The sequence below is a fragment of the Balaenoptera borealis genome (assembly GCF_965194805.1).
Source record: "Balaenoptera borealis genome assembly, chromosome: 11".
Taxonomy (NCBI): Eukaryota; Metazoa; Chordata; class Mammalia; order Artiodactyla; family Balaenopteridae; genus Balaenoptera; species Balaenoptera borealis.
The window spans coordinates 2,256,635-2,271,467 of NC_138868.1; the positions used below are offsets into that span (position 1 = coordinate 2,256,635).

A 14,833-nucleotide genomic window follows, 5' to 3' on the forward strand; every position below is an offset into this window, starting at 1 on the left:
CGAGAGCTCTGGAGAGACCCACCTGGGACAGGAGGCCCCTGAGCCATGGCTGTGATGGAACAGCCCAGAAAGAGTCAAGAGGGAGGGCCTGGGTGGGGGCCCGGCCTGCAAAGGGACAGAGGAAAAGGGCCGAGGCATAGGAGAACCTGAGAGAGGCCAGCAGGGGGGCACCGCCGCACCCAGCTGGGAGGCTACGACGTGGCACCCGAGCGTCCTCCGGATCAGGGTAAGGTGGCCGCTCGCAGACACCAAGAGTGGCCGCTCCTGGCCGACGGCTGCCTCACCAGCCTTGTCGTGCCGTCGCCCGGGTCCAGGGCCAGGCAGGCAGCAGCTGCCCTGGTCACGCGGGTTTGGGGAGCGAGAGCCTCCATCACGTGGAGCCCAGGTCCAGGCCAGGCTGCTCCCCCTGAATTCACAGGTCCCCAGGGTCCGCAGGGCCTGAGGCCCGGTCCTGAGTGTGGTGAGCTGCCCGGGGCTCACGGCGGGGCTGGGGGGAGGCACTCTGAGGAGGAGCTCACATCCCCGGTGGGTGTGGGACGCCCGCAGCAGGAGCGCTTCCTCCACACCCAGTGGGCCGTGGGGCGCGGGCTGTCCGGTGCTATGGTGGCCTCTCCGGGTGCCTCAGGGAAACCCAAGGCCAGCCTGTTTGACCTGAAGGCCATCACCTGCCTGCTGCTGCAGCCGGGCGTCCTGCCGGTGTTTCTGGTCAAGGTCATCTGCGGCTTCCCCTCAGGTGAGTCCCGGGCTGCCCGGCCAGCGTCCAGAGCCCGGAGCGGCTGAGAATTCGGGGCCGCGGAGACGGAGGTCTGCAGCCCGCGCGTCACCCCTTTGCTCTGCCCTGTGTCCCACGCTCCGAGACTCCCCTGGGTCCTATCCAGTCACATCTGTCCCAGAGAGGGTGACAGCCCACTGGTTCATGCAGATGTGACTGCACAGGCCAGAGGAGGAAGAAGTGAGGGTCTCCGTCCTTCCCTCGTGCCCCCCAGGGCCCTGCTCGGGCCCCAGTTACCCCTGCTCTACAGAAGGTCCCGCTGCCCGGGCCTGTGGCTTCCAGGGCCTCTCAGGACAGTCCGGGAGGTGGGAAGGACGGTACGCCTGCAGGTGGACACACACATTCTCGGTGGCACTGGGGGCATCCCTGACCACAGTCATGCCCAGTAGCGACCGCTCAGAGCCCCCATCTGGGGTCCTCCAACCAGGGGAGCAGTGCAGAGGACAAGTCAGCGAGGCACGGTTGACAGGAGCTCAGGTGCTCGCACACTGGCGCTAAAGGGTTAATCCCTCGGCCCAGGAAGTTCTCTGTCTTGGCAAACTGGGCAAGCCCCCCTCCCGGCTCCATCTGTGACTCAGGATGGCTCAGTGGGGCACAGTGACGGGAACCCAGGTCACCGACGTCAGTTCTGGGGCCAAATCCTCCTACATCATCAGCCCGGGGTCCCCCATCTCCCAGCCTCCACCCCAGACGGCCTTGGGCTCTGGCCACCGTGTGCATGGGGCAGCTTCTGGCACCTTCCTGGTCACGGCCCACAGCAGCCGCATGGGGCAGACCTGCCAGGGACGACCTCGGAGAAGGTTCACGTTGGCCTTCCCTGAGCCGGTCACCGCGGCCAAGCCCCTGGCAGCGTGATGGTCACCTGCCGGGGGGAGCAGGTGTGGGCACAGCTGCGCAGCCCTGACCCCTCACCCCTGACCCCCAACCTCACCCAGGGCTCTTCATGGTCATGTTCTCCCTCATCTCCATGGACTTCTTTCAGCTGGAGGCCGCCCAGGCCAGCTACCTCATGTCCTTCTTCGGGGTCCTGCAGATGGTGAGTGGGTGCCGGGCACACAGGGTGGGCGGGGGTTCGGCACCCCATGCTCTGTGGGCTCCCTGCCCTCCCAGGGTCCTCTGGGCAGTCGGCCTGTGTTGGGGTCCCAGGACCTCACAGACCACCGGCACTCGGTTTCTCCGCAGCGCAGGTGCCGTCCTGCACGCCCGCCTTTTGGGTGTTCCATCCACACCTTAGCTTCTGGCTTGTCCTCCTCTCCCTGCTCGCGGCTCCCACGCCTGGGTCTGTCTGCCCACCCATCTGCCCGGAGGTCCCGTCTGAGAGGGGAGAGGGGAGACTCATCCGCAGTGGAGGCTGGCGAGCCCTTGGCCTCCCATTGGGAAACACGGCGGAGGCCCATGGTCCGCCGAGTGTCCGTCTGGGCGCCGGCGGTGGACAGGTCAGGAAGGGGGGCAGACCCCAGTGGTGGGGCGCATTACAAGGAGAATGGCCGGGCTCTGCGTCCCGCCCGCCTGTCCGCCGGTCGTGTGACCGTGGCGGGGACAGGTGGCGACGTGCAGCCACCACCCGGGACATCTGCCTGACAGCCGGAGCGCAGGAGGGGCTATTCTGGGATCTGCCTGGGCGGGGGAGAGAGCTCACGCTCTCCGGAAGCGAGTGGCATTCCCAGCACCTCCAGGCCATCTGCTGCCCGTGCCTCTGGGCCCAGGACTGGTCTAGACTCTGGTTCTAAAATAGTCACTCCTGGGAGGGGCTGGCCCCCCACCCCACCCCACCGTGGGCCAAGAGGGCCTAGCTGGGTGGGCTGGGAAGTGCCAGCCTGGTGGCGGAAAAGAGATAAACAGAAAACAACAACAACAATAATAATACTCTAAATTGGGGGCCACTGGAGCTTTCTTCTAAACGGCTGCTCCCGGGAATTCCCTGGTGGTCCAGTGGTTAGGACTCCACGCTTCCACTGCAGGGGGCACAGGTTCGATCCCTGGTCAGGGAACTAAGATCCCGCAAGCCGTGCATTGCGACCAGAAAGAAATAAATAACAATTCTTAAAAATAAAAAATAATTTTTAAAATAAACTAAACGGCTGCTCCTGCCTGCCTGGGACCAGAGCACCAGCCTGAGCTTGTCCTGGGCTCCCCGGGACCAGGAGACCAAGCCCGTAGCCTGGCTGAAGCCGGCAGACCCCTCGAGACCCTCAGGGACAGACCCTGGTAGCCTCTGGCCTGGTCGGGGGTGAGGGTGGGCCTGCCCGAGACGGGCCTGGGCTCCAGCACCTGTGAGGATGGTGGCGGACAGGGCTGGAGAGCAGCGGTGGGACTCGGGAAAGTGCCTGGGGGGGCGCTGGGGACCCCAACACAGGCCGACCGAGTGGAGGAGCCTGGGGAGGGCAGGGAGCCCACAGAGCGGTGAGGGGTGCCAGGCCCCAGGCCCTAAGTTCAGCGGAGGGAAGGTGGAGGCAGCTGAGGCCCTGAGATACGTCTGCAGGGGAGGCCCAAGCCACCTTCGTCGGGTGCCTCCCTCCCCCCCGGCCAGGGTAGAGCTGGTCACCGAGGGTCCAGGGAGGCGGCCCCGCCGCTGGGTGAACCATGCCTCCCACCTGGTCCCCCACAGCTGCTCTTGCACCTGCTGCTTCCCTTGCAGACCATTTCCTGCCCCACCTGAGGTGTGGTTGCCGCCTGACCCCAAGGGCGATCCCCCCCACCAGCATCCCCTTCAAGCCCCCTGTGTACAGAGATCACTGGGGTTGGGGTCTCAGGGGGTGGCAGCCCGGATGGTCCTAACATGAGGGGATGGTGGTCACCCTCCCCCCGGGGGGCTGGCAGCCCTCTGTCCCTCTAGGACCCCCCTGCGAGGGCCCCCCACTCGGCCTTCATCTGTGCCCCAGACACAGCGCCGCTGCAGTGATGGGGAGCTTCCGTCGTACGGGGTGGCGGGGGGAGATGGAGGCAAGCCCCCAACCACCGGCGCATCTGGTGTGTCAGGGGCGACAAAACCTCAAAGGAGAATCAGGGCCCTTGGAGGGGCAGAAATGCTGCTTCAGATGGGGTTAGGATTAGGGTTAGGGTTAGGGTTAGGGCTGGTAGGGGCTCTCCACTGGCCCACGGAGAGGCTTGGAGGGAGAGAACTTCAGACAGGGAGGGGCTGCAGGTGCAAAGGCCTTGGGGTGGCTGGGCCGGCCTGAGGGGAGAGGGCTGCCCTCTGAAGACATGCGTGGGGGGTGGTCTGCAAGGCCAAGAAGGACCCAGATTTACTCAGATTTACTCGGAGTGGGTGGGACCGTTTGGAGGCTGGATGTGGTCTTACTAGCCCCCTGCTGGGGAACTGGGTGCTTCTGGCTGATGTGACCTCCGGGGAGGTGGAGGTGGCTCGGGCCAGGGTGGGGGGTGGGGGGAGCGGGACAGGTGAGCAGACAGGGTCTCCAGATGGGAGGGTTGGGAGAAAGTGAAATTTCTGGTGTGTTTGGTAGCTCTAGTTTCATGTAATAACCCGCAAGGCACGAAAGTTTAGGCTTTGTTTAAGTTAATGGGAAAATGGAAAGATGACCCCGGTACATTAGAGTCCTGGTCTCCGGGTCTGTATGAAAAGCTGAGGCAGATTTAAATCTCTCTCCTGGTTTGGTGGTTTCCTCTCAGGTGTAGGGCACTAAAAGGCACTTGCCAAGTAGATCTTCCCTTTAAACAAACAAAACAAAGATAAGCAAGTGTGAAAGTAGGATTTTTTTTTTTTAAAGAAGGACATCTTTGGTTCTGGTTTGAGACAGTTTCGTTTTGCCAGGCAGGCAGCTCGGAGAGTGGTCCGTCCTGTTACGCAGGGCTGCGCCCGCCCCGTCACAGGGCCCAGCCCCCGGCCTGACCCCCAGCCGCAGGGGGTGCTGCTGCAAACCCACTGCGCCGGGCACTTCCTGTCTGCCCGGTGGAGGTGGCAGGGGACCAGATAGGGAGCCTCACCCTGGCCGGGGGATGGCCTAGGGCTGGGTTTGCTCTCTGAGTGACATCCCCAGCGTCAAGGGTGTCCCTGCTCTGGGCCCTTCCTCCCACCCCCACGAGGGCAGGAAGGGGAGCCTTAACCTTAACCTGGCTCCTGGCTGGCTGACCCTGGGGCCGGGTGAGGGGGGTGCGGCCAGGAGGACAGAGCTGGGAGTGGAGGGCTGAGCAACAGTGGGGGTTATCTGGGGAGACTGGTTGCCCCCTGCTTATCTGCCCAGGCTCAGGACAAGTCCACCGCACTGGTCTCCACCCCAGCCCCACTCCTGGCCAGCTCTGGGACCTCGGGCAAGTGACGTCCACCCTCTGGGCCTCAGTTTACCCAGTTGTAACTGGAGCGGTGGCCTCCTGAGATGTGGAGGACACAGCGCTCCTGGCCCAGTCCCTGGCCCCAGTTGGCAGTAGCTGGTGCGCCCGCCTGCTGAGGACAGGCCTCCATAGGGCCAGCTGGGAGGGCCACCCCACATGGGCACCAGGGCTCTGAGCTCGGGTCCCAATCCAGCCCCCCCTCCTCTGTGCCCTGGTCTCCCCATCTGTGAATGGGGCAGGTCCCACCTCCCAGACGAGACAGCCAAAGAGGGGGCTGAGGACGAGTGATTGGCCAGGATGGGGCACGTGGGGGCCAGGTGACACGGTAGGGGGCTTCCCAGGGCCCCAAGGGTCCCCAGGGCTGGAGTCGGGGCCACACTGTGGGCATTTTCCTATCAAAGAAGTTTTTTGCACCGTTAAGCCATGGCCTCCCCCACCCCCGTCAGGAGTTAACCGGCCCTTTGATTAAAATGTTTATCACGCCTGAAACTGCAGAGATTAGTTTTGAATGCGGAACTCGGACCTCTGAGTGGCTGGCTGTGCACGTGTGTGTGCGCGCAGGTGCGTGTACGTGTGTGTATGCGAGTGCGTGCATGTGTGCGTGTGCATCTGTGCGCGTGTGTGTGTGCCTGTGTGTGCATGCACGTGCGTGGGTGTGTGTGCGAGAGCGCCCAGGCTGCTGGCCCCGTCTCCCTTGGGACGTTGAGGCCATCATGGGTACCACAGGCCCACTCCTGTGCCCTGCGCCTGGCGCCTGCTGTGGCTGGTGGCAGTGGCCCCAGGGGCTGCAGGTGGGGGAGGTCCCGCAGCTGGCCGCAGCCCAGACCCCCTCCCCAGGCCTGGCCCTGCCCACCACCACCCTCTCGCCCTCACCTAGGTCTTCCAGGGCCTGGTCATCGGGTGGCTGAGCGGCCACTTCTCTGAGGGAGCCCTGCTCCGGGCCAGCGTGCTGGTCTTCTGCGTGGTGGGACTGGCCATGGTGAGAGCGCCCGCCTCTGGCTGCCCCGCAAAGAGCAGGGTCCCAGGCCCGCTCCCCTGACCTTCTGCCGGTGCCCAGTTTGCACTTGAGCCCCTGGGCCCCCTGGTCCCCTCTACCCCGACCCAGGGCCACCTCAGTGGGACCTCAGGGATGGGCAGTCCCACCCTGGTCCCACGAGGCCCCGCGAGGCCCCCGTGACCGTGGCCCCTGCTCTGCCCCTCGGCAGGCGCTGATGGCCAATGTCTTCCACTTCTGCCTCCTCATGCCCGGCCTGGTCTTCAGCCTGTGTGCCCTCAACGTGGTCACCGACAGCATGCTGACCAAGGCCGTCTCGGCCTCAGACACGGGTGAGTGCGGCATCCCGGGCCGGGTGAGGGGCAGGCCCTGGGGAGACCCCGGCCCTCCTCTCTGGGAAGCTTGCTGAGCAGTTTCGGGCAAAGCAGCTGCCCAGATGTAGGACCTGCCTGGACTCAGTGGGCATTGAGTAGGGTGGGCGGCTGGGGGTCTGAGTGGGCAGGGTGGGGATGGTGGGCTGCAAGAGGGCTCAGGAGAGAATCCTGCCCACCACCCAGCCCAGCCAGGCCCAGCCAACCCTGCACCAGGCCCTGCTGATCAGCCCAGGGCCAGACCTGGGGGAGGGGAGGAGGGCTTCCTGGAGGTGGCGGCTGGCTTGGCTCTGAAGCATGGGCAGAGAATGGCTAGAGGCCAGAGCGGGTGGCTAGCACAGGGAGCACCTCCTGTTCCCTCCCTGCGCATGGGATGTGCAGGTGCCTCCTGAGTGAACGAGTGAGTGAGTGATTGCTGCCCCCGGGCCACCCAGTGGGACTCAGGCGCCCCCAGACGTGGACCCGCAGTCCCCCTACTCTGCACCTGGCCTTCTTTCTTGAGGGCAAGGAGTCTCCCATCCAGACTGGGGGTCCCTGGGCCCGATGCTGCCCAGGCTTCTGCCCCCGTGCTGCCCCAGGCATGGTGCAGGTCAAGGTCAAGGGCTCCTGTGGGCCCGTTGCGGTCAAAGACCGCCCTCCCTGGCAGCAGGGCTAGAAAGCTCAGGGCCCTGGCTGACCCTCCGTCCATCTACCTGCCTGTCCGGGAAGGTCAGACTGAGGTCTAGAGGCCCTGATGAAAATGCGGAGGCTGCTGGACAAGGCCTCTTCTCAGGACTGCCTTGGGGACCCCCAAGGCCTGCCAGACCTGTGGCCCTGTGGTCCTGGGAGGCTAGACTGGTCCTGGAGGGCTTCCTGGAGGCTGTGGGCTGGCAGGTGTGAGAGGCCAGGAGGAGAGAGGAGGGGAACAAGGCCTGGAGAGATGCGGGCAGGGCCTGAGAGGGAGGAGGGAAGAGCAGATCCAGGCCACCAGGGCCCCATGTGCCAGAGGCACCATCCCTCAGCTTGGAAGGAGCCAGGAGCCGGTTCCCAGCACCAGCCTGGGAACCGGAAACCACAGAGGGGGCGGTAATTGCTCCCTGGTGTCTGCAGGGCATGTGGGCGTCGGGAGAGGCTGCTCTGAAATTCCCCCTACGCTGGCCCTGAGCCTGGGCGGGGCCTTGCCAGGCCATGCCCAGCTGACCCAAGGGCAGGGCTTTCCAGCTCCCAGAGCGGAGGGCTGTGAAGCCCCTGGAGCCTGGGGCCCTCGGGGCAGATGTCAGTGTTGACAGGAGCCACACGCTTGGTGGCCCGCGTAGGGCACAGCTGACGAGAGGGGCGTGGAGGTAGGGGTGTCAGGTAAGAGGGGTGCAGGCAGCCAGGAGAGCCCGGGAAGTGGGTGCAGAGAAGCAGGTGCGGGCCCTTCGAGCGCCCCGAAGCCCCTCCCCCGCCCTGGGGGGAGTTCCCTGCAGTCCACGTGAGGGTGGGAGCCGTGCGGGGGACAGGGGTGTGTGGTGGCCCACCCCGTACCCCAGCCCAGCCCTCACCGCGGTGCTTCGGAGGCCCCTGGCTGGGATGCCACCTCCCAGGCAGGCCTGGGGGGGCGGGGCGGGGCCTGGCCCACGACCTGGGGCCCTGTTCCCAGGCTCCTCCTGTGCTTGGGAACTTTCTGGAGCAGGGCAGAGGCTCAGCTCCCCATCCGAGAGGGCCCAGTGCTCCCCCTGCGTGGTTGGGGGGTCTGCAGAGAGGGAGCGGGGGGTGGAGGGCGGCGGGGGAGACAGGGAGGCTGTAGCTGTGTCAAGGCCATGGGCGGCTGGGGCAGTGATGCTGAGAGACCGGCCCGGCCCAACTCGACCCTCCCTTCCCCTCCCCTCCCCTCCCCTCCCCATAGGAACCATGCTGGGCCTCTGCGCCTCTGTGCAGCCGCTGACCCGAACCCTGGGGCCCACCCTGGGAGGCCTCCTGTACCACAGCTTCGGAGTCCCCGTTTTCGGCCACGTGCAGTTCGCCGTCAACTTCCTTGTCCTCCTGGTCCTCTGGAGGCAGCCTATACCCCCAAAGATGGACAAAGCCTGGTGACTGTGGCCCCCAGGCACAGACTGGCAATAAACTCCCTTAGGACCTCTTCCAGCCTGATTTCTATCAGTTGGGCAGGGGGCCTGGGGACAAGGGCAGGATGGAGCCTTGGATGCTGGAGGGCTTCCTGGAGGAGAGGGCTTCCTGGAGGAGAGGGCCTACAGCTGGGCCCCAGGGCTCCAGGGAGAGCAGAATCGCCCAAGTTCATCCCAGTGTGAGGTGGGTCCTGCCCCCGGGGTCCGCCACCAAGGCCAGTGAGGAGTACCCCCTGCTGCCACCCAGACAGCTCTGCCCACAACGTCCCCAGAGACAGGGAGTTCTGTGCTCACTCCTTCACACCCCCGCCCCACACCAACCCCCGGCCCGGGGCCGAGCACGCGCTGCCCGCACACCCTCCTTAGCCCTTGAAATTGCTTCCACTCGTGAACAGAAAGAGGACATGGTTGTTTGAAAAGATCAGGACTTTTGAGGCTTGGGGAGAAATCTAGGAAAAAAACTCTCATTTCATGTTGGGGAGCCCAGTGGGGAGGACCAGGCTTCCAGGCTTGAGAACTGGGGAGCTGTGCCTCCCCCTCCCCCCGCCTCCCAGCTCAGGTGCTACGGAGAAGGGGTACCAGACACAGGGAGGCCAGCAGGCTGCCGTGCCCCATGACCAGTATGGAAAGGACAACCTTGTCAGGTGTCTACAGACGCCCTTGAGACCAGGAAGGCTACCCCTCCCCCACAGGCTGCCTTTAAAAGAAGCTGTTAAACTCAGAAACCCCAACCTCAGAATTCCATGTCCCAACTGGAGGGGCCTCAGAGAGCCAAGGTCTGCCCACCCTCCCGGCCCAAGTGCTCAGGCCGGACCCCACCTCCACTTGAGCCCCGTCAGGAACTGGGGTCTCACCCTCTGACTTTGGTCATTCGCCCAGAGGGTCTGGCGGGAGAGGTCTCCAGGGTAGGGCAGCATGGGGGCGCAACCCTGGGGTTGGTCTTTTCTACTCTCTGAAGGAGCCCCCTCCGCATTTGCACAGGGGCTTCACAGTGCTGTTGAGGAGAAAATTCATGGCAGGAATGGTCTCTTCTCTGGACCCAGCACCCAGGCTCCTGCAGGCCTCCCAGCAGAGGGACAGCCCCTCTCCAGTCTGACTCCTGCCACCCGGTTAGGAGGCCTGTGATGGTGCCCCCCCCCCCCATCAAGGGTAAGTGACTGACATTAGGGCCCAATTTTGGTCCTTCACTCACCTCACCTCTGCCCCCCACACCTGGCTCCCTCCAGCCACAAAGGTGAAATGAAGGTCCCCTGGCCAGGCCAGGATCAGCGTCCTGTCCCTTTCTGCCATCCTAGGCTTCTTCATCACCCACAGCCCTTCCGGGTGGAGGGGCACCCCTCCCCTCCGGATCCCGGGGGTTTGGGGGCAACCCTGGACGCACAGTGTCCCAGCGGGCAGGAAGGGCAGAAGCTGCCCGCTTGTCAGGACCTCAGGCCTCCCCATCCTGATATCACATCCCGGGCCACTCGGAGGCCTCAGCCTCCTGCCACGCCGGCAGAAATGGTGCAGGCCTGTCTCCCGTTGGCCCAGAGCACTGCCCACCTTGCTGGCCCTACACGTCAGGCAGGGTGGGGCAGCCTGAGGAGCTGAAGGCTTCCTCCCAGGGGGCTGGGCGGGTGGGCGGGAGGGGGCAGCTGGGGTTGGGTACCCCACCGAGTGCCGGAGCAGCTCAGATGGGGGAGGCATGATGACCTCACAGGGCCATTTTGTGAGTGACTTCCGGGAGCAAGCCGGGCCCTGTCCTCCCCATTCCACACCCGGGAGCGGAAGTCAGGGCCACCCCCAGGGCACTTCCCCGCCTCCAGAGACGGTGCGGCCAGGGTCCGGCAGATAACAGTGTTCATTCAAAGAGCATTTCCTTGCCCTTCAGACACCTGGGGTGGCCGCTCCCCCCAACCAACACGCACTGAATGAAGGGGCCACCCACTGGCCTCCCGAAGGAAGCTCACTGCACCACACTGGCTGGTAGAAAAGAGAACAAGTCAGGTAGTTTATTTGGAATGGACACATTGATATTATATATATATACACACACACACATATATATATATATGTATGTGTATATATATTAAGACAGATGGTTTTAACACAAATACCATCAAAATAAATACATAGATAGTCCAATAATTTAATGCACCCGCACAGCGGGGGCGAGGCTCCGCGGCTCCGCACGGGAGGGTCCTTCTCTGCCGGGCAGGGACGCAGCCCCGGCCTCTGTCCTCGCCGTGGTCGGTGGCTGGGGGCCGCCGGGGCTTCCGCCGCTCCGGGCATTCCCTGAGCTCCTGCCGGCGCGGCCCGCGTCCGGCCCGACTCGTCCAGTGTGTGGCTCCTGTGGGGAGAGGGGGCAGGTTCAGGGAGCTGTGCCCGAGTCCGGCGGCTGAGCGAGCCGGGGTCCAGCCCGTTGGTCTCCCGAGGCCCGGACACGGAAGGGGCAAGCGACGGCTCCTGCCGCGCGCCCCAGCCGCGCCGCGTTGGCGAGGCCCCCAGTCCCCTCTCGACAGCGTCCCCTAGACGGGGCAGGACCTCCCCACGACGTCCGAGGTCGAAATCATTCTCCCCGAGGACCGCGTCCGGCGGGCGGGCGGCACTCACCGCGGCGGCACTCAGGGCGCGCGGGCCGTCCCGGCCTCGGGCTGCCCGACGGGCGCGGCGCGCTCCTGGCGGCTGCGGAAGTCCTGCAGGGCGCGGCGGTTCTGGAAGTCGATGAGCGCCAGTGTGATGGCCGCGTTCCAGCAGCTCTCGCCCGCACAGCGGAAGTCGATCTCCTTGCGATCGGTGGTGACGATGGTGAAATAGACGTACTTGCCCGTGCGCTCCACGCAGTCCACCTTGAGGATGGAGTGGAAGCGCAGCTCCTTGGGGCGCGCGCCGGGGCCGGTGGGGAACAGGCTCAGGCATTCAGGGGTGAGCACGCCGCGCTTCTTCTTCCACAGCTGGAACAGGCTGTCGCTGCGCTTCTCCAGCTCGCCCTCGCGCAACACCTCCCCGGGGGTCTTCATGTCGGCCGGGTGCAGCTGGCAGAGGCGAAGGCGCTCCGGCGGTGGCGGCCGCTGCAATGAGCCCCGGCTCCCCGGCGCTGTATTTATAGCGGCCCCGCCCCGCGCACGCCCCCTCTCGGCCACGCCCCGCGCCCCCTTCCTGGGCCCAGCCCGCCCCGGTCCCCCCAGCCTGGCCACCCCGGGGCTGCGCGCCGCATCCCCACCCCAGGTCGCCGAGGTCGCCCCCCTTCCCCTTGTCTGCTGCCCGCGCCCCCCTTCCCCGCTCCCCCGGCGCCCCAGCCCCCCGGCCCCGTGGGGCGACTCAATGGCCCCCACCCCGCCCCGGACGCCGGCCCCACGGAGGAATGCGCTGCGGCCCGCCCTGCCCGCGGTGACTCACTGCCGGGGAGCCGCGGGAAGCGCCCGCGGCCGGGGACGGCCCGGGGCGCGGTGACGGCGGGGCCCAGACCCCCACCCTCCAGGCGCCCCGACACCCAGCCCTGCCGCTCGCTGGGCAGATGCAGTCGCGGCCCCAGTTCCTCCCACGCCCCCGGGGAGACCCTTCGGTGGCCCTGCCCCAGCCGGCCTTATCTCCCATCTTGCCACCCGCCGGCCGGCGCGCCTGGGACGACCTGCCCTCTTCCCCCTGGGTCTTCGGGCCGACCGGGAGAGCAGGTGTTCTGAACTTCAGTTTTCTCTTCTGTAAAATGGGGGACAATGACACTTGTTGGATTAGGCAACAAACGGAAAACGCTAGAACAGCTCCCCTTAGTGTTCAGTAAGTGTGAGGGCCGCTCCAGCTCCCTTCAGGGGGCCTGTCCTGCTCCCTGGGCCCTCCTGGCGGCTGTACGTGGGGGGAGGGAGGACGCACCGGCGGACCCGCCAGAGGTACTGGGAGCCCAGGGGGCGCGGAGTGCTTTGGTGCGTGGGGGGCAGAGGGGGCTTCGGCCTGGGCCGGGGCGGGGGCGGCTGAGTCATGCCCTGCCAGCAGGACAAGTCTTTTTATTTACCCTCTTCCTTTAAAGGGTTTAGTAGGAGCAGGGAGTGATCGCTGGCTCCTCCAGGGTTGGGGGGTGGGGCGGGGAGCCGGCAGGAGGGAATCTATGGGGGTCCCAGCCGCTCCAGGGCCCCCACCTTCCAACACCCCACCGGGCTGTGACCTGGGCAGGAGGTGCAAAGCAAGGGGAGCAAGAAGGACACAAGTCCGTTGGGGCTGTGAGAGCCACGCTCCCTCCTGGTGCAAGATGGAAACGCAGGTACCCTGGTTCAAAAAGTATGAATGGTATTTTCAAGACTGTGAAGGCAGAGCATGAAGCCAATGTGGGACCTTCTGGGTGCAGGCCCGTGAGGCCGGCCGTGGAGCCAACCCTACCCCACCTGCCCCCGCTCTGCGGCCTTGGGCAAGTCCCAACCCTGGCCCTTCAGGGTCACCGTGAGGAATAAGGTACACCGCTGGCTCAGATGAGTGGCTTGGGCCAGGCCTGTGCGGATGGACACACCCACATGTGCGTCCAGGGCACCTGTCAGGGGTGTGGAAGAGGGTAGAGGGGTGCTCAGGACTCTGGCCTGCGGGAGGGAGCACAGGACAAGCATAGGGATGCTGGTCAGGGTTGGGGGGAGGGGCGGAACTGGACTCGGCAGGCCCGTGGGACGGAGGCCAGAGGGTGAAGGGAGTACAGGGTGGGTGGGGAGACAGATTTCCCCTCAAGACAACACAGCGCAGACTTATAAGGGGGTGAGCTCCCCATCACTACAGGCATCCCAGCAGGGCTGGTAAAGGGGATTCCAGCATCAGGCAGGGTGAGACTGCTGACCCGCCTTCCCGCAGGCTCTCTGTCCTGAGGGGGCCCTGGGCTGCCGGGGCCACAGGAGAGGCAGGCCAGGGGCCAGGCTGCTGTGAGCCCCCTGTGTGTCCAGCGCTCTGCCGGGACCCCTCCGAGGCCCACCAGCCCGTTTCCCCCACCCGGGGGCCAGTCATTGGAACCTCAGGGCCAGGCGAACCACAGACACTGGGCACTGCTTAAGCACCTACTGTGTGCCTGTAGGCCTGGCTGGTGCTAGGAGCCTGAGGAGAGGGGAGAGGGGAGAAGCCCTGCCTGCCCTGGGGAGTACGAGGTTGGGGGTGGGCAAGAGGACAGCTTGGAGGTCTCCTTGGGGAGGGCGGGGTGCCACGGGGGGATTCCCAAGGATCCCAGGTGAGCGAGGCCCAAGGTGGGCATTCTTCCGGCCCCATTTCACAGACGTGGTAGCGGAGGCCCCAGGGAGGGCGGGGCAAGAGAGGATGTGAGAGACCTTGAAAACCAGGCGAGGCCAGGTGAGCTGCACTTCGCCATGCCCACCCAGCGCTCCTCTCTTTGTCCCCATTGGCCAGGCCTTTCTGGGGAGAGTCAGTCGGTGACCAATGAGCTGGGGGTGGTGGTCTAACAGGTGGGCGTCCGCAGGAGCTGGGAAGGCAGGTCACAGGGGGTGGGGAGCTCATTGCCACTCTCCCCGGAGGATGGGGATGGGCTAGGGGGAATCCCCCCCAGGCAGCTTCACCACCAATGGCCCCTACCCCGGGGGGCCTGGAAACCCCTCCAGCCAGAGGCCCGTGGGCCGCCTGCAGCTGCCTGGCCAAACCAGCAGGAACCCAGAGCAAGGAGGGGACCCTGTCCCCATCCCCGAAGCAGGCCCGTCTGAGGGGCCCTCTGGAACATGAGGAGGAAGCAAAGCGCTGACCTTGCAACCCCAGTGAGGATCTTTCTGGGGGCCACCCCTGAGCCGTTTGATAGCTAGGAGCCCGGAGGACCCCCCAGGCTGGCTTCCTGCAGGGGACCGAGGCCCCCAGTGCGGATGTGGCCTGCACCCACAGCAAGCTGCGGCCCATCAGGGCGCCAGGCCAGGTTGGTGCTGGGGAGGGAGGAGCCCCAGCCTGAGGGTCAGGGGCCTGGCACCCTCGGGGAGGCCCATGTGGGCCCTGCTTTCTTCCTCAGGGTCACCCCATGAGGCGGGGGGCCGCTGGGTTGCTTTCTTGGTGTTTGCAAGGAACGGGTGGGGCTTCTCAGAGAAGTCAAGTGGCTCAGCAGAGGTCACCCAGCCCGCCAGTAGGATTCAAATTCATCCTATTGCACCCCGAGCCTGGGGGCTGGAACTAGCCTCTGCCCGAGGGGCTGAGCAGGTTCTGGGCCGGGGATGTTTGGTGGCTGCTTCTGAGACGGGGCGGGGCCAGCGCCGGGCCTTTTGCCTCGAGACAGTGGCGTCAGAGAGCGTAGGTCTGAGCCAAGTTTACTAATATTTATCCAAGGGCTGCATCCGGGATTCACGCAGAGCCTGAGGGGACCTCCCTAACCTGTCCCACCAGG

General features: G+C 65.4%; 2 protein-coding genes across 22 annotated transcripts in view; one reads left to right on the forward strand and one right to left on the reverse strand.

Annotated features, from left to right (window-relative positions):
- The window catches only part of SLC67A1 (solute carrier family 67 member 1), a 25,967-nt gene extending 15,345 nt beyond the window's left edge, over positions 1 to 10,622 (forward strand). For 10 of the 21 annotated variants that reach the window (XM_082342003.1, XM_082341997.1, XM_082341992.1 and 7 more), the window contains 6 exons: positions 626 to 733; positions 1,708 to 1,808; positions 1,960 to 2,208; positions 5,940 to 6,041; positions 6,324 to 6,388; positions 8,295 to 8,698. In XM_082342003.1, coding sequence (XP_082198129.1) covers positions 626 to 733; positions 1,708 to 1,808; positions 1,960 to 2,208; positions 5,940 to 6,041; positions 6,324 to 6,388; positions 8,295 to 8,697 — 1,028 coding nt within the window. In that variant the 3' untranslated portion in view covers position 8,698. The other 11 variants (XM_082341995.1, XM_082341994.1, XR_014231537.1 and 8 more) reach the window with 10 other exon arrangements.
- PHLDA2 (pleckstrin homology like domain family A member 2) lies at positions 10,478 to 11,594 on the reverse strand. Its single transcript, XM_082342032.1, has 2 exons — positions 11,107 to 11,594; positions 10,478 to 10,843 (listed from the first exon to the last, which is right to left on the reverse strand). The coding sequence occupies exon 1, from the start codon at positions 11,511 to 11,513 to the stop codon at positions 11,118 to 11,120; it is 396 nt and encodes a 131-aa protein (XP_082198158.1). The 5' UTR covers positions 11,514 to 11,594; the 3' UTR covers positions 10,478 to 10,843; positions 11,107 to 11,117.
- Between the last annotated feature and the right edge of the window lie 3,239 nt (positions 11,595 to 14,833).